At 43.6% G+C, this 27,630-nt stretch overlaps 1 protein-coding gene across 8 annotated transcripts in view; it reads right to left on the bottom strand.

Moving 5' to 3' along the window:
* Positions 1 to 27,630, bottom strand: part of MAMLD1 (mastermind like domain containing 1) — a 144,577-nt gene that overhangs the window by 49,178 nt on the left and 67,769 nt on the right. For 7 of the 8 annotated variants that reach the window (XM_050775309.1, XM_050775310.1, XM_050775308.1 and 4 more), the window contains 2 exons: positions 19,592 to 19,750; positions 2,472 to 2,546 (listed from right to left, as the gene is read on the bottom strand). In XM_050775309.1, the coding sequence (XP_050631266.1) occupies positions 2,472 to 2,546; positions 19,592 to 19,687 (171 nt within the window). In that variant the 5' untranslated portion in view covers positions 19,688 to 19,750. Of the gene's footprint in view, positions 1 to 2,471; positions 2,547 to 19,591; positions 20,423 to 27,630 lie in introns of those variants that run through there. The other variant, XM_050775304.1, reaches the window with a different exon arrangement.

Here is a 27,630-nt window from a genome sequence, read left to right as displayed (position 1 = left end):
CCCTTTCTATATTTCTAGTCCAGAATGACAAAAAAAGGGGAAAAATTTCTTAGAGAAGGTAGAGATTATAAGAATATAGTCCATGTCCATAAAATGAGCATAAACAGAGTAAAGAATATAACTTATCCAAAGAAGTCTGGCAGGCTGTTATAAATGCTTAATTTTGAACAATGTAGCTGGAGGTTTAACATGGACACCAATAAAAAGGCCAGCAAAGGGTATGCACTCTTCCTATTGGGCAGGAAGATAAGAGGTCAAAGGTAGCCAGGAAAGAGAAACTCAGGGAGCCTCATTTTCCCTACAGAGGGCACTGGGCATGTAGGCCCTGGGCAAAATTGTCAAAAAGGTGAAAATCGCCTGTGGCTTATTTAGTCTGCTGTTTCTTCACTAGCACCTCACCAGTTCAGCTCAGGCCAATTTGCTAGTCGGTTTTCCTAGTCTCTTCTCTTACATCCATACTCCATGAACAACTTTATTCAATATTGTTACATTTTCCCCCTGTGAATTTTGAGGCACCTGATGTTGGCCAACTAAATTAGACTTCAAGCCCTCTGAGGACAAGGATGGTCCCCAGTAGACTATCTCAGAAGAAAGTAATGAAGATGTTGTGGGGCATGATGGAGGTAGCTGTAGAATAGATAAGAAAACAATGTATCAGGAATGTGTTTGAAGACACAAAGAGATGGGGGGTGGGGAGAAAGAGAGAGAGTGAGAGCAAGGGAGAGAGAAAGAGAGAACAAATATGTCTGCATTTGCAAATGGGATCAGATGAATATCCATGTGCATAGTATCAATGCCTGTATTTGGGGATGTGTTATTTACATGTTTATTTTCAGCAGAATATTCCAGCAAACTGAAACTGACCTTTCTGTAGAACAAACAGGATTTTGAGCATTTCCAAAATTGCAAGACATGAGGCTCTGGAGAATAGCAGGGTGGTTGGGAACGGCAGGGAACCCTGAATGCTAATGCTGCTTGGCTTCAAGAGGAGTCAGTTACATCTCAGGAGCAAATCTCTGAAAATGGGTGGTTTGGAGCAAGAACCTCAACCTACAAATCGGGGATTTATTGGTGTCCTTGATTCGCCCTGAGCCAGCACTCCATGCAGGCAGATGCAGGCTGGGGTGGAGGAAGGGGCCCTGGAATGCGCATCAGAAGACTGGCGGTTAAGTCCTAGCTTCTCCGTTTGTTGTATGGCTGTGGGCAAGCCACTCCCCTCCCTGAGGCTCAATTTCTTCTTCTGTAAAATGGGTACTTGGCCTACCATATGTGCCTCACAGCATCAGTGAAAGGTTCCATTGTACTCACTGAGGAGAGCACTTGGGGAGCAGTAATCACTACTGATGTCATTCTCAAGGCCCTGTGTCCTCGCATTGGGCTTCTGTTGCTTTCTTACAAATAAGGATGCATTCACTAGGATTGGGGGATGGGGTGGAAGTAGGGACAGGCAAGCAGCTTAGTCCTGACAGCACTGAACTGACAGCCAGCGATGCTGTCTTGGTGGCTGAGCCTGGAAGCTCCTGCCTCCTGCTGCTTGCCACCACCTGCCACTCTGAAGGCTGCCACAGTCGTCAGCCTTCAGCCACCCTGACCTGAGGGCTGGGGCTTCAACAGGCTTCTACCAGAACTATCTGAGCAGCAGCCTGGCGTGGCTGGAAGAGCGCTGACAAAGGCCGAGATGAGCAGACCTGGGTGGGCAGTGTTCTAGAACTACTTTCACCTTTTCTGTAGTGTAAGCATGCTAGTTGGAAGAACTGACAGCTCTAAGAATGATGCTCAACCTATAGATATATATGAATTTAATGAGCTCAGAATTTGTATTGTACCATCTCCTGAGAAGAATCAAAGTATTCTGCCATTGAACAAGCATTTCTTGAGAGCTAGCCTCTAACTCCTAGACTGTCAGAACTGCTGGGCCCTTCAAGACAGGCTGCTCCCACTCACTCATGTTAAGCCTGGTGAGGCCGGTAGTCTGTTTTCACAGGAAGAAACCCTCACCCAGTCTTCTCCAAACACATTCCCAGGTTCTGTCATTAGTGGGATAGAGATGATTACTGTGGGGAGAAGAGAAACATCTGGATGGATTTGGTGAGGCTGACCTATAGAGGAAGCAGGTGGTGCCTGAGGGAGCTGTAATAGAAGCTGAAGGTCAAAGGAGAGGGCCCTGTCCCAATCCAGATGACCCCGTTTCTGCTGGACCCAGGTTCACAAGCTTAATCTGTATTTTGCCTGAATTTGGCTAACAAGCCCAAAATCACATAGGCAAAGGGAGAAGTGGAGGCAGAACCGAGGTTGGAGGCCAATAGGGCCACAGGGCAGAGGTCATTTAAGCCCAACCTTCTCACTTCTCCCTGGACTTTGCCTCTAAAGGACCTTGTGGTGTGACCTCTTGCAGGTCCCTTTCACACTCGGGGCCTCAGTTTCCCCACTGTAAAGTGAATGGGTCCCAGCTTTGGTAAGCTTATGCTTACCTGGTGCTTTCTTCCTGGGCTGCTCTTGTAGAGAAAAGATAAATCTTCTTCCTCCATCCACGAGGGCTTCTTTCCCTGGGGGTGAGAGTAGGCTGAGGAGAGCTACTTGCACACACTCTTAAAGAAAGTATTATCTGCACCAGCTCAGTGAGAGGCACAGATCAGACTGTTACTTGAATCAAATTATGAGCCTCCCCAAATACATCCATGACATTTAAATAGGGAATTACTTGAACATAGACTGTGGGGTCCAGGAGACTAGCAATGTGAATCCTGAGAGTAGCAGGTCTGCACTTGTTGGATCAAGAAAGGTGGCCTACAATTCTGGTCAAATGAGCTGTGCTTATTGACATATTCTATTAGAGAGTACTACCAAGTCACCAGTCACCAGAAAGGCTGCCAGCTCTCCAACCACCTCGAGGCAACTATCCTGAATGGGGCCTTAACAAGCCTAAGAGAGGGTTGGTTTGGTTCCCAAGACAATATTTGTTCTGCTGTATGTCAGTCATATGGGACCCAAACCAACCCTCTCCTAGGTGCCTCACCAGTTGCTGCAGGGATCCCAATTTCAAGTTTGGTTTTTTATGGTCAAAGTCCAGCATAGACTAAAGGAAGGGGTGGTGATGATTGTGTTAAAAGAGAACTCCAAACCAGTTTAACTCTTGGACACACATCCTATCTCACCATGGTGCTTCCAACCTTCTAGAGATCATGGACTCCTATTTTCCGATGACAAAGCCCCCGACAGGAGTGTTGCCTGGCCATCAGGGAGTGCCTCTGTAACTCAGGGTGAGATCCCACTTTCAGTCCTCCAGCTGTGGCCCAACCCTGCCCCAACCACCAGGTCTGGCCTGTCCTAGGCTCTTAGGTACGGCTGCATTGTGAAATGATGGCTACAGAGCTGGCATCTCCTATAGTCTAGTTCATCTAGTGCACTACCTCATAGTTAAAATAAATCTGTTTAAGCCACTGAGGGTGGTTCCTAGTGCCAACTCCAAGAACAGGAAGCTTCCCTTTCTTGGGTGGTGGATGGTTCAGGTCAATGGGAGCAGGGCAACCACAGTAAGTACTGGACCACAAAACAAAGACTCCATGTGTGGCTTCCATCGAGTCCCTCTCCAATTGGTTTGGCCTTCTCTGTTCCATGCAGCACTTCAGCAAGGGGGCTGGCTGAAGGCTATGAATTGTGTGGAGCCTCCTCATTGCAGTCTCCAACCATCTGATGCTGGGAAAATGTCACCAGGATGCAGCCATGCCATGTGGCCAATGAACCGAAAAAACACCCCTTTTCTACAATGCTCTAAAGAGGCAGAATAATTCAGAGGTAAGAAAGGAAATACTCCACCAGGGACCCGGGCAGTTCCTACAAAAGCCAGACTTTCCTTCACCTAGGGAGTGACAAGACCAGTGGAAAACACTCTCAAGCAGTAACCCCCAAATGCTCTGCGAGCTGGTAGGGTCCAGATACCGCACAGGCAAGTGGGCTGTCAAATCCCATCATCATGATGTAAATATCTCTAGGCTGCCCTGGACTGTGCCTGACCCTGTCCTCAGCTTTCCACACCTCCACCTAGAGCCCATGCACAGAAGGACCACCCAGGAATGCTGCAAGTGTAGACTCACCTCCAGGGCCACCCAGGGAGAAGGAGGGCAGCCACGCTAGTGGCTCCAGGCCCATTTGGGTGGTGGTACCTTCACACCACAAAGCCCAAACTGAGGCCCCGGATTTGGCTGATGAGGGCATATTGAACAGGGGACACTTATGCTCTTCCCCATTGCCGCCTGGTCTCTGGCTACCCGGACATGGCTACCTGTAGATCCTCTCACAGGTGCCACCATCTTGGCTGAGTCTCCTGATGCCAGGTCTCTGAGGCAGTGGCGGGCTTCTTGCTAATGCTGATGGAATTAGGAATGGGATAGGTGGGGAGGGCCCTGGACTGGGCCCTGATGAGCCAAGTGGGTTTTTAGAGGGGCTACTGGTGCATTTTAGGGACAGGACACCTGGCAGAACCAAGCTTGGGCAATAAGGAGCCACTGCTAATCTGAGAGCTAGAAATAATCAGGTTCTGGGTCATTATTAATTAGGGTAGTTTGGGCTGTGTGGAAATCACATACTATATGGGGTAGCCACAGCTCTCCCTCCAGATAATCTCTAAGACTTCTGATTGGGACTGTGTGAATGCAGTAGCAATATCTCTTCTTACTGCCAGGCCCTGCTAGTCCTGCCTCCACGCCCTGGCTGGCTCCCCTTATGATCTGACCCATGCCAGGCTGCCATAGTATGTTACTTCTGCACTAGCACTCCTTGGGACCTGCCTCTCCACTGTCCCTCAGACCTTAAAGAACTATACAAACCCAAAGGGCTCTTCCCAAGAGAATTGATATGACTTGAGGTAATTCCATTTCTGGAAGCAGTCACTCCATTTTCTGCCTCACTCTTTCAGTACTTCACAGAGCAGGATGATCCAGGTGCCCTTGTGGTGAGGATCTTTGTTCAGGGGAGTGTGACTTTCATCAGGGTGGCCCAGATAAACCCAGTGGTTTTGTGTTTTGGAGTGGGAGTGCCTTCCCAAGAACAGGACATGGGATTGAACATGGAAGCCTGTTTCTGGGCTCCATCTGATGATGGATTGGCCCCATCAGATGAGTGGCAACCTTGCCTGCGGGCACTCTGACCAGGGCACACAATCCTCTGCCCAAAACTACTGGAATCACAAGACACAAATGACTATTGTGGTACTAAGCACTTTGTATGCATTCACATAGTTATCTTTACAACTCTATGAGAAAGATATTCCCATTATCATCCTCATCTTAGAAATGAAGAACAGAGTTGTCTGTAGTTTAGAGGTTTATCAGAGAATCATCTCCAAATTGGTGGGGGCTGGAACTTGAGTGTGAGTGGCTAGAGAGAACAAGGAGCAAAGATTAGAGTCTTGCCTGCCTGTCTTCCTTCCTTCCTTCCTCCCTCCCTCTCTTCCTTCCTTATTCCCGTCTTTCTCCTTTCTTCCCTTTCTCCATTTCCTTTTGTTTTTAGTAAGGGAGACCTGATTTATAAGTAGACTTCAAGAATGACTTTGGAATACTTACTAAGTGACAGGCACAGTGCCAAATGCATTTTAGGCTTTACCTTAATGCTCCCAGTGACTCAAGGAAGTTAGTATTAATATGATCACTCCCACCCTCATTGTACAGATGAGGGTGCCCAGTTGAAGAGAGGGAATGTCACTTGCTTAAGGGCATGTGGCTGGCTAAAAAGTGGTAGAACCAGGGAGTGAACTTGGGTTTGTCAACCTCCAGAGCCCTGTCCTTAAGCAGAAGTGGGGCTTGGAGGAAATGGGCCAAGATGGCATTCAGATGATAAGGAAATGGTTGAAGGAGGGCTAGAGCTAGAGAAAGAGAGAGAGAGAGAGAGACTATACCAACTTCCTCTACAAGCAGGGGACATAACAAGAGCAACCAGTTACCAAGCCCCTGCTTCAGCCCTTTTAACTACATCAGTTCCTTTCATCTTCAGCGTAACCTTATGAGGTTAGAAATTGGGGTACTGAGATGAAAAGGCCTTTGGTCCAGGGCCTCCTGGGGAACACACAGTGACAGACTGCCAGGAAGGGGCAGTCAGGAGACACACCTGCTGGACCCACGCAACCTCCCCCTCCTTTCCTGGCATGATAAAAACCAACCCCATTTGGATTGCAGTGGCAAGGTCAGGAAACAAGGTGACAGTCCTCGTCATTGCCAGGACACCAACTAGAGTAGTTTAAATGGGGCAAATAGAAAAATAGTCTCTATGAGAACATTTAAGATCTGCCCTTACAGTAAATTTCAAATATGCAATACAGTATTATTAAATATAGCCGCAGTGCTGTACATTAGATTGCCCAAATTTATGCATCCTATAACTGAGAATTTGTACCCACTGACTGACATCTCCCCATTTCACACCCCACCCATTGCAACTCTCAGTAACTACTCTTCTACTGTTTCTATGATTTTAAAAAAGTTCTATGAATTCAGAAACAAACAGAACTAGATGAAGTTATGGATGGATGCATTGACTAACTTGATTGTGGTAATCATTTCACAATATATAGTATATCAAATCATCACATTGTCCACCTTAAATATTACACATTTTTAATTTGTCAATTATACCTCAGTAGAGCTGGAAAGAATAAAGAGAAGAAAAAAAAAAAAAAAACAGTTGCTGGTTAATCAGAGCTTTCTTCCCTGTACTAAGGTGTTTGGGTCTCTAGTTTTGGGACTGAAGCTTATATAATCTGGAGTCCTCTTATGAAACAGAATATAAAATTAAAACAAAATTAGGTACTGGGCCTTAGAAGGCTTGAGGGATGAACTTTGAAGCTTAGGCCAGAGGTGACCTTACCTCTCTCTGTGCTCCAACAGTAGGCTAAATAAAATGGCAACAAGCTTCAGACCACGCAGAAAATTTCCCTGCTTGAGAAATTCAACTGCTGTGTAGGTGGGAGAAGATTCCAGAGACACCTGATTAGTTCAGAACACTCTACAGGGGCATCCTGTCTGTGATCTCTTCCTGCTAGGACACACCAAAGAGAGATGCTGCTATCAATGGCCACATTTCAAACAATTTATGTCCAGAACATGCCTCCATAGCTCAGCAAAGGGGCCACATGCTTACTGAATAAGCACACTTTAGCTCCTGAGGGCCAACTTTTAGCCTGCAGAAATATCGACCCCACTTCGTAGATTTAGAGCCAGGCTGGTGAGCTCTGATGCCACGAGAATCTTGGCATCAGAGCAGCTGAGGCTTGGAGGGAATGTGGGTTAAGGAGTCAGTTTAAAGACTCTTCCCATGGTCTAAGTCCTCTCTTTTTAAATTGAGGTAAAATTGACATAGCATGAAATTAACTTTTTAAAAGCATACAATTCACTAGCATTTAGGACATTCACAATGTTGTGTAACTATCACCACTATCTAGTTCCACAACTTTTTCATCATCCCAAATGGAAATCCCCCTCCCCCAGCTCCTGGCAACACATTTATCTACCTTCTGTTTCTATAAATGTGCTTATTATGAACATTTCATATAAATGGGATCATGCGATATGTGGCTTTTTGTGCCTGGCTTATTTCACCCAGCATCATGTTTTCTGGGCTCATCCATGTTGTAGCATGCCTCAGCACTCCATTCCTTTTGTGATTCATGAAATTAACTTTCATGTGATTCATGAAATTAACCAAATAATATTCCATTGTGTGGACGTGCCACACTTTGTCAGTCCATTCATCTGATGGACATTTGGGTTGTTTCTGTCTGTCTTTTGGCTATTGTGAATAGTGTTGCTGTGAACATTAGCAGACAAGTTTTTGCTGAACACTTGTTTTTGGTTCTTTTGGGTGTATACCAAGGAGTAGAATTGCTAGGTCATGGAGTAATTTTATGTTGAACTAACTTTTTGAGGAACCGTCACACTGTTTTTCACAGCCTGGATCTTCTTGGAAACTTGCATCATTGGAGGCATATGGAAGAGCAGCAGGGAGAGCTAGGACCCAAAGCTGATCTCCAGACTGGCAGAGAAATCTCTGCAGCTTCCTTAGAGAAGCACCTTTCTGTTCCTGCTGCTGGTCCACACCACACTGTACCATGACCTTTGCTAGTACCAGAGGTAGATGTAGGCAACACTTTTCCTATCTTCAGGCCAAATGATGGCATCCAGAGGCTGAGGGCCAAGGGAAAGAGCATGAACAAATGCAGTGACCAGGGAGTTGGCTTCTGTACCTTCTTAAGGCCAAGTGCCCTTTCCTGTCTAAAACTGCAACTTGAACAGTGCTTGGTAAAGCCCTAATATCCTATGACAGAGTTTGGGGAGACCCACTGGTCACTGCCATTTGAGCTGGAAAGGACGTTGCACTCTCTTCCTGGCTGGGAATGTGCCTTCTAGCATGGACTGCATTTGCCTCGGGCAAGAAACTTTTCTGAAGGCTTTGTCTTCCGCAAGCCTACTCTGCTGCACCCACTCTTCTGCCTCCCAGCCCCTCCGGCTCAGCTCTATATCTGGAACCCTGAAAAGGTGAGCTCATCATATGCTCCCCCATCTATTCAGCCATGCGGGAAATCCCTCTAGATCCATCTTTGGGAACAATATGGCCAGAATCAGCAAGAGGCGTATCTGCACAACAACTCAGCAGAGACTGCCTGTGCAAGGGGTGTGTACCTGGCAGGTTGGTTCTGCATTTTTATACACATACAGGATGCAGCTTCTAGTAGCAAAGACTTTTTAGGGCTGTATGGGGGGCGTATATCATGTTCATGCACTCACAGTAGGCTAAAGGGATCCATATAGACTCTCAGGATGTTGCGCTTTTCTAGACCTTCAGATCCAAGTCTTGGTGTTACCAACTACAGGCCTTTATAATATCCCAGGCCCTTTCAGTGGACAATGCACTTTCTCTTTCATCATCCTTTGATTCTAACAAGAATCCTAGGAAGTAGGCAGTGCTTTGCTCAGGGTCTTTGTTACACATGGGTAAACTGAGGCAAATGAGTTGCAGGTGGCTTACTAAAAGTCATATAGATAGTGGCAGAGCAGAGTTTGGCACTCAGGGGTCCAGAGTTCAGCCCAGGTAGCAGAACCCCAAGAACCCCAGGCATGTATAGTGGTGGATGTGTGGACACCTCAGCAGTAAGTCAGCCTTCCCTGAATGAACCCAGAGGTAATTCTGGGGTGCTAAAAGAAAGGCAGATCATGTCAGCTCTTCACACTTACACTGAAGATAAAAAATCACTTTTAGTTTCAACCACAGCATTTTGACTTGCCTGTAGGGACTGTTGTATTTGACCCAAGGTTTTCCAAACTGTACATCACAGGATAGTGCCAGGTAGCAGTGACCTCAGAGAAGAAATCTCCTATTGTAGTTTTATGATATACATTAGGGTAGCTTGGCTGCTGATAATTTGCTGATCCTACTGGGCCCTTAATGAGCTCTCAAGTGTCAGGGTACACTGACTGGACCACTGCACACTCCTTGCACATTATAGGCTTTGTAGGCAAATGGATAATTTGATTATACAAAAAGAAGAAGAAGAAGAACAAGAAGAAGAACAAGAAGAAGAACAAGAACAAGAAGACCTTCTGCACGACAAATTCTGATAGAAGAACTTAGCAGTGTAGGGTGATTAGAGGGCTTGAGGTAAGCCTTGAGCCCTCATGGTCTGTTTAAATTTTGTCTCTAATTGGTGGTCACCTTGGGCAAGTCATTTTTCCCTCCATGAGCCTGTTTTCTTTTCTTTTTTTTTTTTTTTTTGAGACGGAGTCTGGCTCTGTCGTCCGGGCTGGAGTGCAGTGGCCGGATCTCAGCTCACTGCAAGCTCCGCCTCCCGGATTTACGCCATTCTCCTGCCTCAGCCTCCCGAGTAGCTGGGACTACAGGCGCCCGCCACCTCGCCAGGCTAGTTTTTTTTTTTGTATTTTTTTAGTAGAGACGGGGTTTCACCGTGTTAGCTAGGATGGTCTCAATCTCCTGACCTCGTGATCCGCCCGTCTCGGCCTCCCAAAGTGCTGGGATTACAGGCTTGAGCCACCGCGCCCGGCCAAGCCTGTTTTCTTACCTACAAAATGGGGAAAGTAAAGCCTTCGTAAATTTCTTGTAAGGATTGCATGAGCTTAGCAATGTAATTAGCATAGTGTGTGGCATAGTGTAGATACCAAATAAATATGATCTCTCTTTCTACTCTTGAAAATGCAAACACATTCTTTGTGGTCCTAAAATAGCCTGTAACATGGTTTACTCAGCAGCATTTGCTATTCAAGGCAGATCTGCCTTTAGTCATTGGCTGCGCTCCTGAACAGCTGTGTGAAAGGCTAACTTTTGTAAACCAAATCATAATAAAATGCAGCAAAAATTTGTCACTGAAAGGAAATCCTCAGTATATCCTTTTATGAAGTGAAAGATCCCTCATGCAAACTTATCTTTTTTAAAAGTGCGCATTTGGAGATATAGCCCTTTCTTATGAATCCTAATTCAATTTTGGCCATAGACACATGTTGATGTCCCACAGTCCCAAAGCACATAGCAACAAGAGTAGGTTCTGTATTGAAAATACTGACAATTTAAAAACACGTACTTATTTTACTGTATGTGGACAGTGTCTATGATTGCATCATGAAAAGTGTCATTTAACCATGTGCATGTACATGAGAGAGATAGAGAGAGAGAAGTGGTAGGGTGGTGGTGATAGAAGGGATGGTGATAGTAATCATGGTAATGGTAGAGGTGATGGAGGTAGTAATGACAGAGGTAATGGTGGTAGTGACGATGGTGGTGGTGGTAATGGTGGTGGATGTGGTAGTGGCAACTGGGATGGTGGGATGGTGGTAGCAATGGTGATGGTGGTAATGGTGTTGATTTAAAGGGTGGTGGTGGTAGTGAAGGTGAGGGTAGTGGTGGTGGAGGTCGCGGTGGTGTAAGTGAGGGTGGTGGTGGTGGTGCTGGTAGCAATAGTGATGGTGGTGATGGTGTTGATGAGGGTGTTGGGATCAGGGTGAGTTCCCACAGTATATTTCATTCTGGTTGTACCACTCTGTCATCAGCACACCACTGACTGGGACAGAGGAAGAAGGTTCACTCTGAATGTGTTATTAACGGAAACCTCAAAACAATCTGTCTCCTCATAGTCACTCATAATTATCTTTTTCTTACCTGGAAAACTGAAACTGAATTACCGGGAAAAACACAGGAGATTTTTGTTTGTTAATATGCTGCCAATAAAGTAATTTTATGTCAAATTTAACTACAGGAAAGGGCAAGGCATTTTCTAAGTTCCTTAGATGTCATGTGGCTAAAAAAAACAAAAGGATGGACAGCAGTTAGATACTGTACACTTAGCTGTTTGAAGCCATATATTCAGAAAGCAGATGTTGGGAGTTGGTGTTTGAGGACTGACTTCCTGGAGGTATTTTATGTAGGCCAAGTTCATTGTTTTAAACTCTAAGGACTTGACTTGAGGGAGGAAAAGAGGCAAGAAAATGTTTAGTTTTGCTGACAGCATCACATGGGCAGCCCTAATGCTAGACAACTTTAGGGCCTGAAGCTTATGATAGGAAAAGAAGCACCTACAGAGTGGCACTGGGCTCCCCTACCCTACAGAGATGAAGGCATCTGACAGTAAAGGGCAGGCAGGGCTGCCTAGGGGGCCCAGAACAGACACCTCCATGAGAATGAGCACAGGCCAGGGAGAGAAGTGGGGAACCAGAGAGAAGGAGCTGGAATTCTAGTGGGACAAACGATAAGTGAACAACAAGAACAAGATAAGAGTATATGCAGTATTCTTTCAAAGACTGAAAAAATAGTGATGTGATATAAAAAATAGTGATGTGATAGAATGGCTGGTGGCTCCGAGCAGGCCAGGAGAAGGACTGGGGGCAAAGCACTCTAGGCAGGAGGGCAGCAAGTGGGAAGGCTCTGGGGTGTGGCTTTTGGACTGTTCCAGTGACGGGCAGGCAGCCAGTGTGCCTGTCACACAATGCACCAGGGAAGTAGTCGTGAGTTTGCAGAGGGTCTTGCAGGCTATGGGAAGTGGGTCGGATTGTATTTTGTTTGTAGGGAAGCCATCGGGGGGCTTAAGCAGAGGAAGGATTGGCTTCGTCTTTTTGAAAAAGATCTCTCTGGATGCTGATGGAAGGAGAAATGGAAGGAAAAGGGACAGTTTTAGGGGCAAAAACTTTTGAGGAGGGTGGAATTGGGAGTGTGGAGTTGGGGCCAGCTTTGGCACAGGAAGGGAAGCTAAACATGTGGCCGCATGAGGGCCTGTAATTCTACCTGAAATGAGTACCATTTATTAGGGTAAACAAATGAACCATATGCCCAGTGATACAGACCAAGTGTTGGCAAACTTCTTCTGTGATAGCCCAGGTAGTAAATATCTTAGGCTTTGCAGGCCATGTGGTCTCTGTTGAAGCCCTGTGTAGTAGACAATATGTTAATGACTGGGCGTGACTGTGTGCTAATAAAAGTTTATTTACAAAACAGCCTGTGGGCTGGATTTAGCTCACAGGCTGTAGTTTGCCAACCTCTGACCTAGAGCATGAACTGAGCATCTTCTTGGAAGGAAATAAGTTCTTTCCAAGTTGCCCTCCTCACACTGCAGGGGGCCATGTAGGCCCATTGTTCGCAAGAGAGTGGGTGGGCAACCTTTCTGAAGCAGAAAAACGTAAAGATTTCTTCCATAGTGCAAGCAGAATGACCATTTCCAAACCGTGCAAGTGATCCAGCAGTCCCAAAAGTTGTTTAACTTCTCATTGTGCACCTGTTCTCAGGTGCTCTGAAGCTTCCAGCGAGAGGAGAGAAACATCATCCCCTCCAGAATTCCCTTGGGCCTTGCCGTTATAGTCTTGTACATTGTTGAACAATTTGCATGGGCTAGTGGATTAAAGCACACCCTCCACCCTCAGGCCCTCAAGGATCTCTATGATAACACAGTCTCACCTTCTACCCCTTCCATCCCCATCCTAGGTGCTATGGCCAACCTTGAGGCTGCCATGTTAGGTCTATGCATTTCCCACCTCCATCACGTAACTCTCTGAAGGCCAGGTAGTTTCCTATTCATCTTGGTAACCCCAAAGCCTCGTGACAGGGCTCAGCTGGCATCTGCAGATGTGAATGAACTACTGGAGAAAATGGTACTCTGCAAATAACTGCAAATAACTCTGTTCTCTTCCCATTTCCTATGTAAGGCCTAGAGACAACGACCTTTAGATGCATCCCTTCCCCTCTGTATGACACTGGCCTTCTCTTGTGTCCAGCAATGTGGGTGGCCTACATGATTTCTAAGGGACTTCTGGCCAAGATGAACAGCAGCTGCATCTTATTGAGCATTTACTATGTGCCATCTACTGAGCCACAGCTCCAGGGACATAGAAGCAGGAGCTCTCAGGGTCAGGGCAGTGATTGAGCAAGTGAGCACCTATGCCAGCCCTGCCTCAGGATGGGGACTCGAGAGGGTGATGGAAACCTGCAGCACTGGAGGGAGGCAGACAAAGACAGGCCTGTGCTGAGGAGGCCCGGAGCAAGAGAGAGGGAGGCAATGACAACAGAGACATGCCTGGGCCTTGGGTTTGAGTGCCCAGTGGTCAAATCCACTTCCCTGTGGCTGATGCTTGCCTTTCTAACTTTGGAATTTAAGGGTTGGAGATCTGGTGAGAAGGGAGGAGGGAGACGAGGAGGAGAAGGGAAAGGCAGGAAGGAAGGGGAGGGAAAGGAAAAGTAAAAGGGGAGGAGGAAGGTTTCCAACAAATTATTCTATATCAACTGTGGAAATCAAAATTTGTTGCCCAAATCTTAGAAGCTCATGTCGCTCCTCCCCAGAAGTCTGGAATGCAGCACCCCAGGGGTAGCTTATAACCCAAATATCTATCTGTAAAAAGGGAAACACTGGGCTTTTCAGCTGTGGATTCTCAGTAAAAGCAAGAGGCCTCAGCCTACACAGGCCAGCCCAGAGTTTGAGGAACCCCAGGCCCACACCCACAGGGCTGGCCCCCGGGTCTGCATACTCCCTAGAAATGTGCACACTTCTGAGCCTCAACTCTGTCCTGGAGTTCAACAGCATCCCTCTCCTTCCTGGGGCAGTTCCACCTCCAGAAACCTGTTACCTTGGGCCTTTTGTCAAGGAAACTGTGGGAAAGAGCTAGGCAGGAATGCAGTTGAGGCCAGCATGGGCTCCTAAAAGTTCAGAAATAGGCAGTGTCATGCTCCCAGGTGCCTGCATAAGCCAGCTGAAAAATGGAGCTCCCCTCACCAACACCCGCCCTTCAAAGAGACTGTGATTTGCAGGTCACTGGTTTGCCGAGCCAGGCTATCCAGGCAGGACCCAGATGCCAAGCCCAGTGGTGTCCTGCAAGCTGAGCAGTGCTCAGTTCTTGCGAAAAAGGTCTGTGTGAAGGCAAGGCCTCTGCCTGGCTTCTCGCCCCAGTTGGGTGTCTGGAACAGGAAAGAGCCCTTACTGCAGGAGAAGGAGGAGGGAGCAAAGGGAGCGAACAGCTACGTGCTCCACGGGGAGGATCCCCAAAGTAGAAAGGCACATACACACTGCAGCCCTTGACCCAGAATGCTCACAGCTACATTACAGATTCAGGTCTCCTCAGTGCAGTGGAGCTGCTGATGAGACTGTGGGATCCTCAGGGGTCAGGACACACGTTTCCCATTACCCTTCTGATGGCAAAAATCCTCTGAGCCAATGCCAACCTCTGATCATTAAAAAAAAAACGTGCTCACGGCAGTGTGTGGTTTAGGACCATGCCCTGTGTGGTTTGGAACACACGCACAACCATACCTTGTTCATCACCATCCCAGAAACCCTGACGCAGGCAAAGAGCAGAGTTATTAACCCTACTTTACTGATGTGCAGATTGAGGCCCAGAGGCTCATGCAAGTTCTCAGTAAATGGCAGGGACAGTTGCCTCTAGATTAACTGACCCCTGAGATCACCTGGGTCTTGGAAGGGGGCCCATACACATGAGCTCCCCTCTCTTGGGGCCAGATTTGCACCTGTGCCGTGCCTTCAGCCTGCATGAAGTAGGGGATGCTGGCAAAGACTCAAACCTCTGAATCTGGGTTTTCTCTTGAGGCTTCTAAGGGAGCTGTTTCGACCACTCACTCTGTTCCCAGCTGACTGCCCCTGCATGGGGTTTTAAAGCAGCCTAGCTTTCTGCCAGGCTTGGCAGTGGACAATGCTGGTCAGTCAGAAGGTCCCAGAGAGCTACCAGAATGAAGTAAATGTGCTTCTACTCTTTACCTGTTTATGGGCTGTCTCTGCCACTGGAATGAAAGGCAATGAGAACAGTGCCTGGCCTGCAGAAGGCCCCGGAGATACCTGAGCTTCTAATCTGGGAGGGGAAAGCATCAGGGTAGGAAGAGCTTTGGAGGCAGGGCACCCGAGTTTGAGATCTGAATTTACAACTTCCTGCCTGTGTGACATTGGGAAAGTCTCCATCCTTTCTGAGTCTCAGTCTCCACCCTGGGGAAGTGGAAATATCAATCTCTGTGACACAGAAGCAAATGAGCTAATGTGCACAAAGTACCTTGCACAAGAGAGATGCTCAACCACTTGCCTCCAGGGTTCACCAAGAACTACAGAGTAAGATAGATTTGTTCCCAGTGGAGGAAGCCTGGGAATAATTTGCCCCTAGACTATGAATTCCTGGGGCTCAAGATCTAGCACAGGGCTGGGCACAGAGAAGGGACCCTGGAAACGTAGCAGGAGGCCAGAGATAAACAAGCCCTTAGAGCTCATACCCATGCCCTCTGACCTCAAGAAGAAAGAAACCTGCTCAAAGTCTCACAAAGAGCTTGCTCCAACCCTGGATCAAGTCTGAGGTCTTCTTCCTGAGTCCAGCACTTTTTTTTTGCAAGAAGTATATGCCTCCAAAGCTGATGGGCACAAATCTTGAACCCCATCACATACACACCAAGGGAGGAGGTGACTAGAGCTCCTCCTACTGGGTATGCCTAAGGTCACCGGTCTAAAGAAAAATGACCGACAGAATGGGGCCAGTACTTTTGTAGCCATCCAAATGTCCACCTACCCTGTTACACTAAGGGCTCCTCTCTCCCCCTTCTTCAGCCCCCCTTGCATTTAGAGGTGAGAAAGATGTGGGCTGAGGGGTTGTTTTTCGCCATATTGTAGACTGAAAGCACACTGCACTTGGGGCCATCCAAATGAGGACCCTTGACGTAGCGCCCCACCTTCTGGATGGCCATCCTTCTGAAAGTCACTGAATTTCTCAGACTTTATTCTCTTTATCCATAAAGAAGGAGAATAATAATAATCCCCCAACCCTGCCCAACCACTGACTGGTTGGGAAGCTCAGAAGAAATACTGGGCACGGCATCCCATTGTAGTCTGTAGAGTGAATCGCTTCTTAACATTAAATGGCTGAACACAGAAGATGTGCAAAGAGCATTGTGTCCCCTTCCTCCTCCAACTGAACATTTCATGTCCTGCACACCCCCGTTTTGTCTAGGAGCTGCCTTATGAAGGGAATAGGTGCCTGCTCCGAGCTGGAGGAAACTGCCACTTACGGTGAGGTGTAGACTGAGACAGAGATGGCATGTGACATGCACACTGAGTCTCAAATGTTCAAAAAGTCAAACTCTTCTGTTCCCCAGATCGCCAGAGTCATTAAGCAGTCACACTATTAAATGAATGAACAGACGCTGAAAAGGTACTTGCATTACTGAGATTTCTTATGGTGATGGCCCCTGCCTGATATGTATTCAGCGTTTTGTAGTTTTCAATATGCATTAGAGTATAGTGGTGATGACACTGGTCTCTGAGTTTGTCACTTTCTTCTATCTGTGACTTTGGTCAAATTGCTTAACCTATCTGAGTCTCGGTTTCCTGGAGATGATAATAGCTTCTTCTTCCCAGCGTTATCATGAGGATTACAGGAGATAATGCCCCACGAATGCTTAGTAAAGTGCCTAGCACCTAGTCAATGCCGAATTAAAGGTGGTTATTCTTACTTTTGGTTCATTTGAACTTTGTTCTCAGGGAGGGCAAAGGATGAACAAAGCCTCATAGCTAGTGAGGAGTAGCTGCAAGACTAAAACCCTGGTGTTCTGAGCCCTAGTCTTAGGCCAAGAACAACTGTTACGTGAGATGCGCGTTTTCCTTCAAGGGAGCTCACAATTATTTCCATGTAAATTCAAGGACTGCTTAAAGAGAACTCTCCTCTGGGACTGGTATCAGTTTATTTTAAGATTGATTTGAAACATGTTTTTTGTTTGTTTGTTTGTTTTCTGGGAAAGAACAAGAGAACCAGTCAAGCTGAATGCCTGAAGCAAATCTCTCTTAGCGATGCTTTCAGGATGAGGGAGAGTGGTGCGAGAAATATGCTTCCAGATGCACAGGGTTTCCTGGGACTAGGGTTCAGGGTGTCATCCCTGGCTGTTATGAAGTGTCAGAAGAAGAACAAACAAGGGAAACATCTGAGATCCAGCTAAGGCTACACCCTGGAAATGCAAGCCCAGCTCTTGCAAAGGACCTGCTTCGGCCACTCACCTTCCAGGCCTTATAGTAACTTGTTTGGACAGCAGGTTTCTTGGCGGACTCACAGGCCATTCTGCTTTTATTTGGTTAACCTCAGTCCACAAGCACCCAGATGCTGAGATCCTCAGTGTGTGCAGCAGTTTCATATTAGCACTGGGTACCTTTCTGAGACTACAAGGATACCGTACAGCAGCACCTGTCATGTCCAGTCAAAGGAGTGGGCTCTCTCAGTGTCATCCAATGCTGTTTCAACTGTGAAGAAGACCATCTGAGAGAGTTGCTTTTGGAGCCTAAGACAAATTTTTAAAAATCTTTGATCTCCTCAACTGGGGTGAATTCTTGGTCTAGGACAGCTTGAAGTTTTAGAAAGAGTCAAGCCACTCAGAACCCAACAGGGAACTCTTTCAGAGAATGAGGTGTGGCATAGAGGAGGCAGAGGGCTGATCTTGATCAAGTCCAAAGTGTGACTCTAGAGTAATGAATGTGAATTTTTGGCAGAGTTTACAAAGGGCTCTAAAGGCCATCTGCAAAGAGAAGCCAAGCCCGGAAATGAGGTAAGCAATGACAACTTCTCCAGAGTAAACGCACAGATGGCCACTCCAAGGACCTATTCTAAGGACAGCCCCCACTGGAATCTGTGCATTCAACTGTGCACTGATCAAAACCAAAGCAGTTACTTACTGGTCACACTTTTTAAGAGTGTTGGAGGAGTTGGGGAGAAGGGGAAGAGGACCCCTGCATCCACAGTCCATCAACCTTTTCTCCTACAGTTTGGCTCAAGTGAATGGAAACAAGTGGGAAACAAAAGAGAAATTTAAAGTCATGCTAAAACTGATCATGGACTCTGGGAGCATTATTAGGTTTTTCTTTACTGACTCAATTGTTGATCATAAGAGAGAAGCATGAAATATAAAGGGTAATTAGAATGGAGGTTAGAGATTTCTTTCTAGAAGAGGCCTAAGGCCTGGAAATTTGGACAGTCTGCTGGTCAAGTAACGTCTCTATCTCTGCCATCCCACCTGATTGCAATCTCTGTGAGAACTGGTGACTGCAGTAAACAGTTTTGTAAATGTCTACATGCTCAACTTGATAGCACATTCTCAATACACTGTTGGTGGTTGACAATGAGGAAACAAAGAGAAAACAAGATTTCAATCGCCTCCTTCCACATCTGTGCACATATCACAATTCTAAAATAAATAGAAAGCTGACTTGCTGAAAGTGGATTGCCCTGGGAATTGGAGAAGACAGGCCCTCTAGTTATGTGAAATGGCATTACCTCAGAGCCCAGGGCTTCCAGTTCTATGAAAAGGAAGGAAGCCGACCCACGGCTCTGTAAGAGCCATTTCCTCTCTGCTCTATTAATTTCAGAGATTAAGCAAGCCACTCCTCTGTGGCCCTAATACCCTGAGATAATAGCTATTGTGTTTGCTGCAATTCCTGCTAACAGAGCTAATCTTGGTAGATTGGTGGTGTTGCCGGCTTTTATTGTCAAATTAAACTAGTCAATGGCTCTCATAGTCCCTTCTATCATCTTCCTGCTCCTAGAACTACCACTAGAATCCCTAATCCTGAGTTTCAGAACACTTGGATGATATCTGAGTTCCCAGAGAGGAAAGTAGAAGTGTGTCAGATGAATTTTTAAAAGGACAACAGGGCCAGAAAGTTGAACGGGAAGCCCTCTCTGTGCCCTACTCACTAGCTTTTTGTTCTCAGTCATACTAGGAAGCTCGTGCGATATATCTAGTGCTTGCCATTCTGACTGGCTTCTATTAAGAGAAAAAGTAACCTCGTCTTCCCTCTCCTCAGCCTTCCTCATTTTTCTTATTGAATGAGTGCAATGCAGTGATCACTACTAGACTGGGAGTCCATATGGAGCCTTAGACTGTATTTCCAGCTCTTCTAGAAACCCACAAGGGATGGGATCAGCTCATCTCCTAGATCTCTTCTAGATCACATTTGAGTTCTTTATATTTTGAGTTGGACCCCTGCCACCAAGTTTGCACAGAAAATTTCAATAACACATCTTACGTTCAAGTTTAAGATTAGAAGCATTCAACACCCCCCTCCCCCCATGGCCCATTGTCTGACCGATTCCTGGAGCTTTCTGGGCTCCTGACGATTTCCCACCATGGCGAAATGGGGAAGCATGCTCTTGATTACAAGCCGACTTTTCCAGTCATCCATTGTTTGACCTGCAATTTTATTCTTGACTCTCCAAGGCGTATCCCAAACGACCTAGACACAGGGCTTAGGGAGACAAAAAGTACACTGTCTTTCAGATATGAAGATGAGACCATTGACCCCGTGAATCACAGACTTTCACTCTGAAGACAGGTTTGTGTGGAGTCAGCCACATTCCTTTTCCCTTCTTCCCACCCACCACCCTCATTGAGCACCCCAACCCCCAAGGATGAGAGGCATTTCTGTGAGACAGTTGGCTGGGATAAAATGACAGTCCTTGACCAGAGGAAAGAACAAAGTTCACTGGAAGGCAGAGGGGTGGATGGAAGAGCAGCTTCATGTGACTAAAACAACACTGGGCCTATAGGCATGGTATCTGGGTCCTAGGTCTGGATTTGCTTTTGTGTGATATGCAGTGGGATCCAGGGAAAGCTTCCTCTGTTCTATGAGATGCAATTTCTTTATATCAAAACATGGTGGCTAAATTAAGTGATGGCTTAGGGCCTCTTCAGTTCCACTAGAGTAAGTCTTATGGTTCATAGAGGCAGCAGCCACCAACTGTGGCACTGTTAGGATACAGCCAAGTGAGCTAACAGTTCAAAGCCTGACAGATACAGGAAGGGAACAATGGATATTGAAAGGGGCTCATGAAACCCTGGTGCACTGATTTACACGAAACTGACTGAGCAGGCTATGATCATGGCTGCTTCTCCATGACGGATAAGCAGACATATGCAAACCCAGGTAAAGTTTCATTTCTTTTTGTTTTTCATGATGTAAACATGAAATAAGAGCTCCACTAAGACATTAATATATAAGGACAGCTCTACTTCCCATAAACCTTCCCATAAACTGCCATGTTGGCAGTACAGCATCAGGCTCTAAAATCTCAGTGTCCAAACCTCTGCCTCTGGAAAGATGGAGAAGTACTTTTCCCCATTCTCTCACTGAGTATCACTAAAACCTCTGGACGTTATATGTAAAACAAACAAAATAAGACATTAAAAGGTGGAAAGAAAAAAGTATACTGGTTAGGGACCTTGGGACCTGAGCAATGATGCAGTGGCGAGTTCTCTGGATTTTGTTTTTGCCTCATATATACCAGACTTGGAGCTGAAGAAGCCAGAAACCCAGAATGCCATTGGGCACTAACAAAGAAGCCCCAACAAAAGCCTGCTCTTTCTAGCCAAAAGACCAGGAAAGAGGTAGCCTAGCAAGACAGAAAACTTTTAGACAATGACTGCTCTGCTCCAGCCAAACACCATAGAAGAAAATGCAGTCCCATTATATTCCATCAACAAAAGCCAAATGAGGAGCCTAGACTCCACACCCACATAGCAGTAATGAGGTGCCCTTCCCTATCCCCACTAGAGTAGTATCAGAAAAAGCCTAGTGGGGAGTTGGAATTCTCACCACTGCCCAGCAGTAATGAGGAGCTCCACCCTCCCTGATGTCAATGAAGAATAAGATGGTGCCCCCCTTCCCTGCCAGAGCAGTGTCAGGGGAAGTCAGCTAAAACAGAAAATTTAAATAAGATCCAGTCTTATAATGCAATATCCAAACTGCCCAAGTTTCAGTAGCAAAGCACTTGTCATACCAAGAACCAGTAAGATATCAAACAGAATGGAAAATATTATTGGCAGATGCCAACAGTAAGATGACACAGACGTCAGAATTGCCTGACAAGGATTTTAAAGCAGTAATCATTAAAGTGCTTCAACCAACAATTACAACCATGCTTGGAAGCAAATGAAAAAAATACAGAAAGTCTCAGCAAAGTAATCAGAATTCTTAGCAGAGAAATAGAACATATAAAAAAGAACCAAATGGAAATTTTAGAAATGAAAAATACAATAATGGAAATAAATTCAGTGAATCGAATTAAGAAGAGAATGGTAAGAACAGAGGAAGGAATTAAGATAGAACAATAGAAATGACCAATCTGAACAACACAGAGAAGACATCCTGGAAAAAAAATAAACATAGACTCAAGGACATGTAGGATTACAAACAAAAGATCTAACTTTCATGTCACTGGAATTCCAGAAGGAGATGAGAAAGAGAATGGAATGAGACCAAAAAAAAAAAAAAAAAAAAAAAAAAAAAAAACTATTCAAAGAAATAATTGCTGAAAACTCCCCAAATTTGACAAAAGACATAAATCTGGAAATTAAAGAAGCTGAGTGAACCTCAAACAGTATAAATATAAAGAAATCCACTCCAAGACCTGTAATAACGAAATTTCTGAAACATGAAGAGAAAAGCCTTGAATGCAGTGAAAGAGAAATGATACCTTACCTATAGAAGAAAAATAATTTGGATGAGAGTGAAATTTTGGTCATAAACCATGGATTCCAGAAGGAAGTAGCATAATATTTTTCAAGTGCTGAATAAAGAGAACTGTCAACCCAGAACCCTATACTCAGTGAAGATACACTTCAGACATGAAAGGGAGATCAAGACATTCTCAGATCAAGAGACACTAACAAAATTAGTCAACAACATGCCTCTACTAAGAGAATATCTAAAGAAAATTCTCTAAGCAGAAAAGGAATGATAAAAGAAAGAATATTAAACATTAGAAAGGAATAAAGACCAATGGAAAGAGAAAAAATTATGGGTAAATGTAATGGACTTTCCTTCTCCTCTTGAGTTTTCCAAATTATGTTTGAAGGTTAAAGCATGAATTATAACATTGTCTGATGTGTCTGTAAGTGTATGTGGAAGGAATATTTAACACAATTATATTATAAATAGAGGAGAGTAAAGGGGCGAAAGGAGAGGTAGGGTTTCTACACTGAAACTGGCAAAATGTTGACACCAGTAGATTATTATAAGTTAGGTATATATATAATGTAATACCTAGAGTGATCCTTTGAAATACTATACAAAAAGATAGATTCAAAAATGCTATATACGAAACAAATGGAATTCTAAACATTGTTCAAGTAACCCACAGGAAGTCAGAAAAAAGAAAATAGAAAAACAAAAAATCAGAGAACAAACAGAAAACAAAAATAAATTGGCAGAACTAAGCACTAATTTATCAATAAATACAATAAATGAAAATGGTCTAAACATACCAATTAAAAGACAGAAATTGGCAAAGAAGATAACATGATCCAATGATATGCCGTTGCAAGATGCTCACCTCAGATATAATGATTTAGAAAGGCTGAAAGTAGGCCGGGCGCGGTGGCTCACGCCTGTAATCCCAGCACTTTGGGAGGCCGAGACGGGCAGATCACGAGGTCAGGAGATCGAGACCATCCTGGCTAACACGGTGAAACCCCGTCTCTACTAAAAAATACAAAAAACTAGCCGGGCGAGGTGGCGGGCGCCTGTAGTCCCAGCTACTCGGGAGGCTGAGGCAGGAGAATGGCGTGAACCCGGGAGGCGGAGCTTGCAGTAAGCTGAGATCCGGCCACTGCACTCCAGCCTGGGCGACAGAGTGAGACTCCGTCTCAAAAAAAAAAGAAAGGCTGAAAGTAAAATGATGGAAAAAAATACACCATGCAAATACTAATTTTAAAAAGTAACAGAGGTGGCTCTAGCAATATCAGATAAAGCAGACTTCAGAGCAAAAAAATAATAGTAAAATAAAATACCAGGGACAGATAGGGACATTACATAATGCTGAAAGTGTCAATCCACCAATAAGACATAGTACTCCTAAATGTGTATGCTTTAAACAGAAGACCTGCAAATATAGGAAGCAAACGTTTTTAGAACTGAATGGAGAAATAGAAAAATTCACATTTATAGTTGGGGACTTCAACACCCTCTCTCAACAACTGATAGAACAACTACAGAGAAAATCAGCAAGATGTAGAAGAGCCCAATGACAGGTTTCAATAAGGCCTAAATAAAACGTATAGATTGCTCCACCTGAAAATAATATAATTTACGTTACTTCAAACACCCAAGAAATACATACCAATATAGACATATTTTCAGTCATAAAACAATCTGCAAAATATTAAAAGAATTCAAATAATAAATGAGTTTTCTTTATGATGGAATCAAATTGGAAAACAGTAACAGAGAGACAACATGAAAATCTACAAACACTTAGAAATTAAAAAGCATGTTTTAAAACAAATTCATGGGTTAATGAGGTCTTAAAAGAAATAAAAACTACACTGAACTGAATGAAAGTGAAAATACAATGTATCAAAATTTGTGGGACACAGGTAAAGCTGTGCTGAGATGATAATGTATAAAACTAAATTTTTGTGTTAGAAATGAAGGAAAATCTAAAATTAATAATCTAAGCTCCCACTTAAGGAACCTACAAGAATAAGAATAAAATAAACCCAAAGCAAGCAGAAGGAAGAAAATAATAATCAAAATCAGTAATACTGAAAGCAGTTTGATAGCAGAGTATATGGTGACTATAGCTAACAACAATGTATTGCATATTTCAAAATAGCTAGAAGAGAGGACTTGCAATGTTCCCAACATATAGAAATGATAAATATTAGCGACAATGGACATCCCCAGTACCCTAACTTGATACTTTCACAGTCTATACATTTAACACAATATCATATGTACTGCATAAAGATGTACAAATATTTGTATCAATAAACATAATAATATTAAAGAGAGAAAAATAATAGAGAAACCCAATACAAATCTAGTTCTTTAATAAAATTAATAAAATGTACAAATCTCTAGCAAGACTGACAAAGGAAAAAGGGAAGATGCAAATTATCAATACTCTGAATGAAAGGGAGATACTACTATAGACTGCAGACATGAAAAGGATAATAAGGGACTACTACTATGTATACACATACAAATCAGAAAACTTAGATGAAATGGACCAATCATTATAAAAGCGCAAACTGCCAAAATTTACCCAATATGAAATAATCTGAATGACTATATAATTATGAAAGAAATCAAATTCATAATTTAAAAATCTGAAATGAAAACTTTAAGCCCAGATGACCTCACTAAAGAATTATATTAGTTGTTTAAAGAAGAATTAGCACCAATTCTACATAATATCCTACAGAAAAGAGAAGAAGGAACACCTCCCAACTGATTGTATTACCTTGACATCAAAGACAAACACTGTACAAGCAAGAAAACAAAAAAACCCTGCAGACCAATATTTCCCATGAATATAGAAACAAAAATCCTTAAGGAAGTTTCAGCAATTTATAAAAAAAGATTTATACACCATGATCAAGTTGAGTTTATTCTTGGTGAACAAGTGTAGTTCAATACGCAAAAGCCAATCCATGTTAATCATACATACCACCATATTACCATAATATGCTATGTTAACAGGCAAAGACTGAAAATCATGTGATCACCTCAAAACAATACTGAAAAACGAGAAGACTCACATCCTGATTTTAAGACTTACCACGAAGCAATAGTAATCAAAACAATGTAGCACTGGTATAAGTATAGACATATAGACCAATGGAATAGACTTGAGAATTCAGAAATAAATCCATGTTTTTCTTTTTTTTTTTTTTAGACGGAGTCTTGCTCTGTCGCCCAGGCTGGAGCTAAGTGGTGCGATCTCAGTTCACTGCAACCTCCACCTCCCAGGTCAAGCAATTCTCCTGCCTCAGCTTCCTGGGTAGCTGGGATTACAGGTGCCCAGGTAGCCGAGATTACACCACACCCGGCTAATTTTTGTATTTTTGGTAGAGACGGGGTTTTGCCACATTGGCTAGGTTGGTCTGGAACTCCTGACCTCAAGTGATTCGCTCGCCTTAGCCTCCCAAAATGCTGGGATTACAGGCGTGAGCCACCATGCCCGGCCCATAAACCCATAAATCTATGGCCAGTTGATTTTCAACAAGGGTGCCAACATCACTCAATGGGGCAAAGAATAGTCTTCAACAAATGGCAGTGTGACAACTGGATATCCACATAGAAAAGAAGGAAGTTGGACTCCTACCTCATATCATATACAAAATTCAGCTCAAAATTGATCAACAACCTAAACATAGGAGTTAAAACTGTAAAACTCTTAGAAGAAAACGTAGAAGTAAATCTTCATGACTTTGAATTTCGCAATGGAACTTTAACTATGACACTAAGAACATGAACAACAACAACAAAATAGATCAATTGGACTTTATAAAAACTTTTGGACATCAAAGGATGTTATCAAGAAATGAAAAGACCTATGGAATGGGAGAAAACATTTGCAAATCATATGGCTAATTAAAACCTAGTATCTAGAATATACACATAACACCTATAATGCAACAATAAAAAAGACAACACAATAAAAAAACAGGCAAAGGACTTGAATAGATACATTCCCAAAGAAGATATATAAAAGGCCAACAAGCATATGTAATGATGTTCAACATCGTTAGTCATCAGAAAAATGACAACCAAAACCACAGCATACCACTTCCCACCCACTAGAATGTCTATAATTTTAAAAAAGGAAAATAACAAGTGTTGGTGAGAAGGTGAAGAAATTGGAACCCTCATACTTTGCTGGTGGGAATTTAAAATGTTGTGCCTGTTATCAAAAACAGTTGGGTGGTTTCTCGAAAAGTTAAACATAGAATTACCATTTGACCCCACAATTCTACTCGCAGATATATACCCAAAGGAATTGAAAATAAGGATTCAAACAAATACCTCTGTTCAAATGTTCTTAGCAGCATCAAAAGTGGAAACATACCAAATGTACATCAATTGATAAATGGATAAACAAAATTTTGGTATATCCACATGGTAGAATATTATTCAGCCATAAAGGGACCAAGTACTGATAACATGCTGAAACATGAATAAACCTTGAAAACATTAAGCTAGCTGAAAGAAGCCAATAACAATAGGTTACATATTGTATGATTCCATTTATATAAAATGTCTAGAATAGGTAAATCCATAGAGACAGAAAGTAGATTGGTGGTTGCCATGAACTGAGGGGAGGGGAAGAATGAGGACTAACTGCTTAATGAATATGAGGCTTTATTTTAGGGTGATGCAAATGTTTAGAAATTAGATAGAGCTGATGGTTGCATAACATTGTGAATGTACTAAATACCACTAGACTGTTATGTGAATTTCATCTTTGTAAAAATATAGTGACAACACCAAATGCTGGTAAGAATGTGGAGAAACTGAATCACTCATAACATTGCTGGAGAGAATGTAAAATGGTACGGCCACATTGGAAAACAGTTTGGCAGTTTCCTTAAAAGCTAAATATCCAGCAACTATATGACCCAGTAATTGCACCCCTGGGCATTTATCCCAGAGGAATAAAGACTTGTGTTGACACAAAACTTGCACATACGTGTTTGTGATAGCATTATTCATAATAGTAAAAAATGGAAACAACTTAGTAATGCTTCAATGATGGTACATGTATACTATGCAAGACTACTCAGCAATACAAAGAAATACACAGTTGATACAAGCAACTGAATGAATCTGCAGAGAATGATTGTAAGTAAAAAAAAAAAAGACCATCCCAAAGGTTCCATACTATATTATTCTATTTATATAACGTTCTTAAAATAATAAAACTATAGAAATGTAGAACTGATTAGTGGTTTCCAGGGATTAAGGAGAGAGTGGGTATGGAAGGGAAGTAGATATGTCTATATATGAGCAAAATGAGAGATACCCATGGTGATTGAAAAGTTCTGTATTTCGACTATCAATGTCAGTATCCCATTTGTGATATTGTATTATCATTTCACAACATGTTATCATTAGAGGAATACAGCTGAAGAGTACATAGCATCTATCTGTATTACTTGTTACAACTTCATGTGAATCTACATCATCTCAAAAAGTAATTAAAATCATAGGATCCTATCATGTGATGCAGCAAAAGTCTTCAACAAAATTCAACACTCATTCATGATAAAAACCAGGAATAGAGGGGAATATCCTTAACTTGATAAAGAATATCTACAATAAATCTACAGTTAACATTACACTTA

Source organism: Macaca thibetana, chromosome X (genome assembly GCF_024542745.1).
Source record: "Macaca thibetana thibetana isolate TM-01 chromosome X, ASM2454274v1, whole genome shotgun sequence".
Taxonomy (NCBI): Eukaryota; Metazoa; Chordata; class Mammalia; order Primates; family Cercopithecidae; genus Macaca; species Macaca thibetana.
Note: the sequence above shows the minus strand (reverse complement) of the source record. Positions and strands in the feature narration are given on the sequence as shown.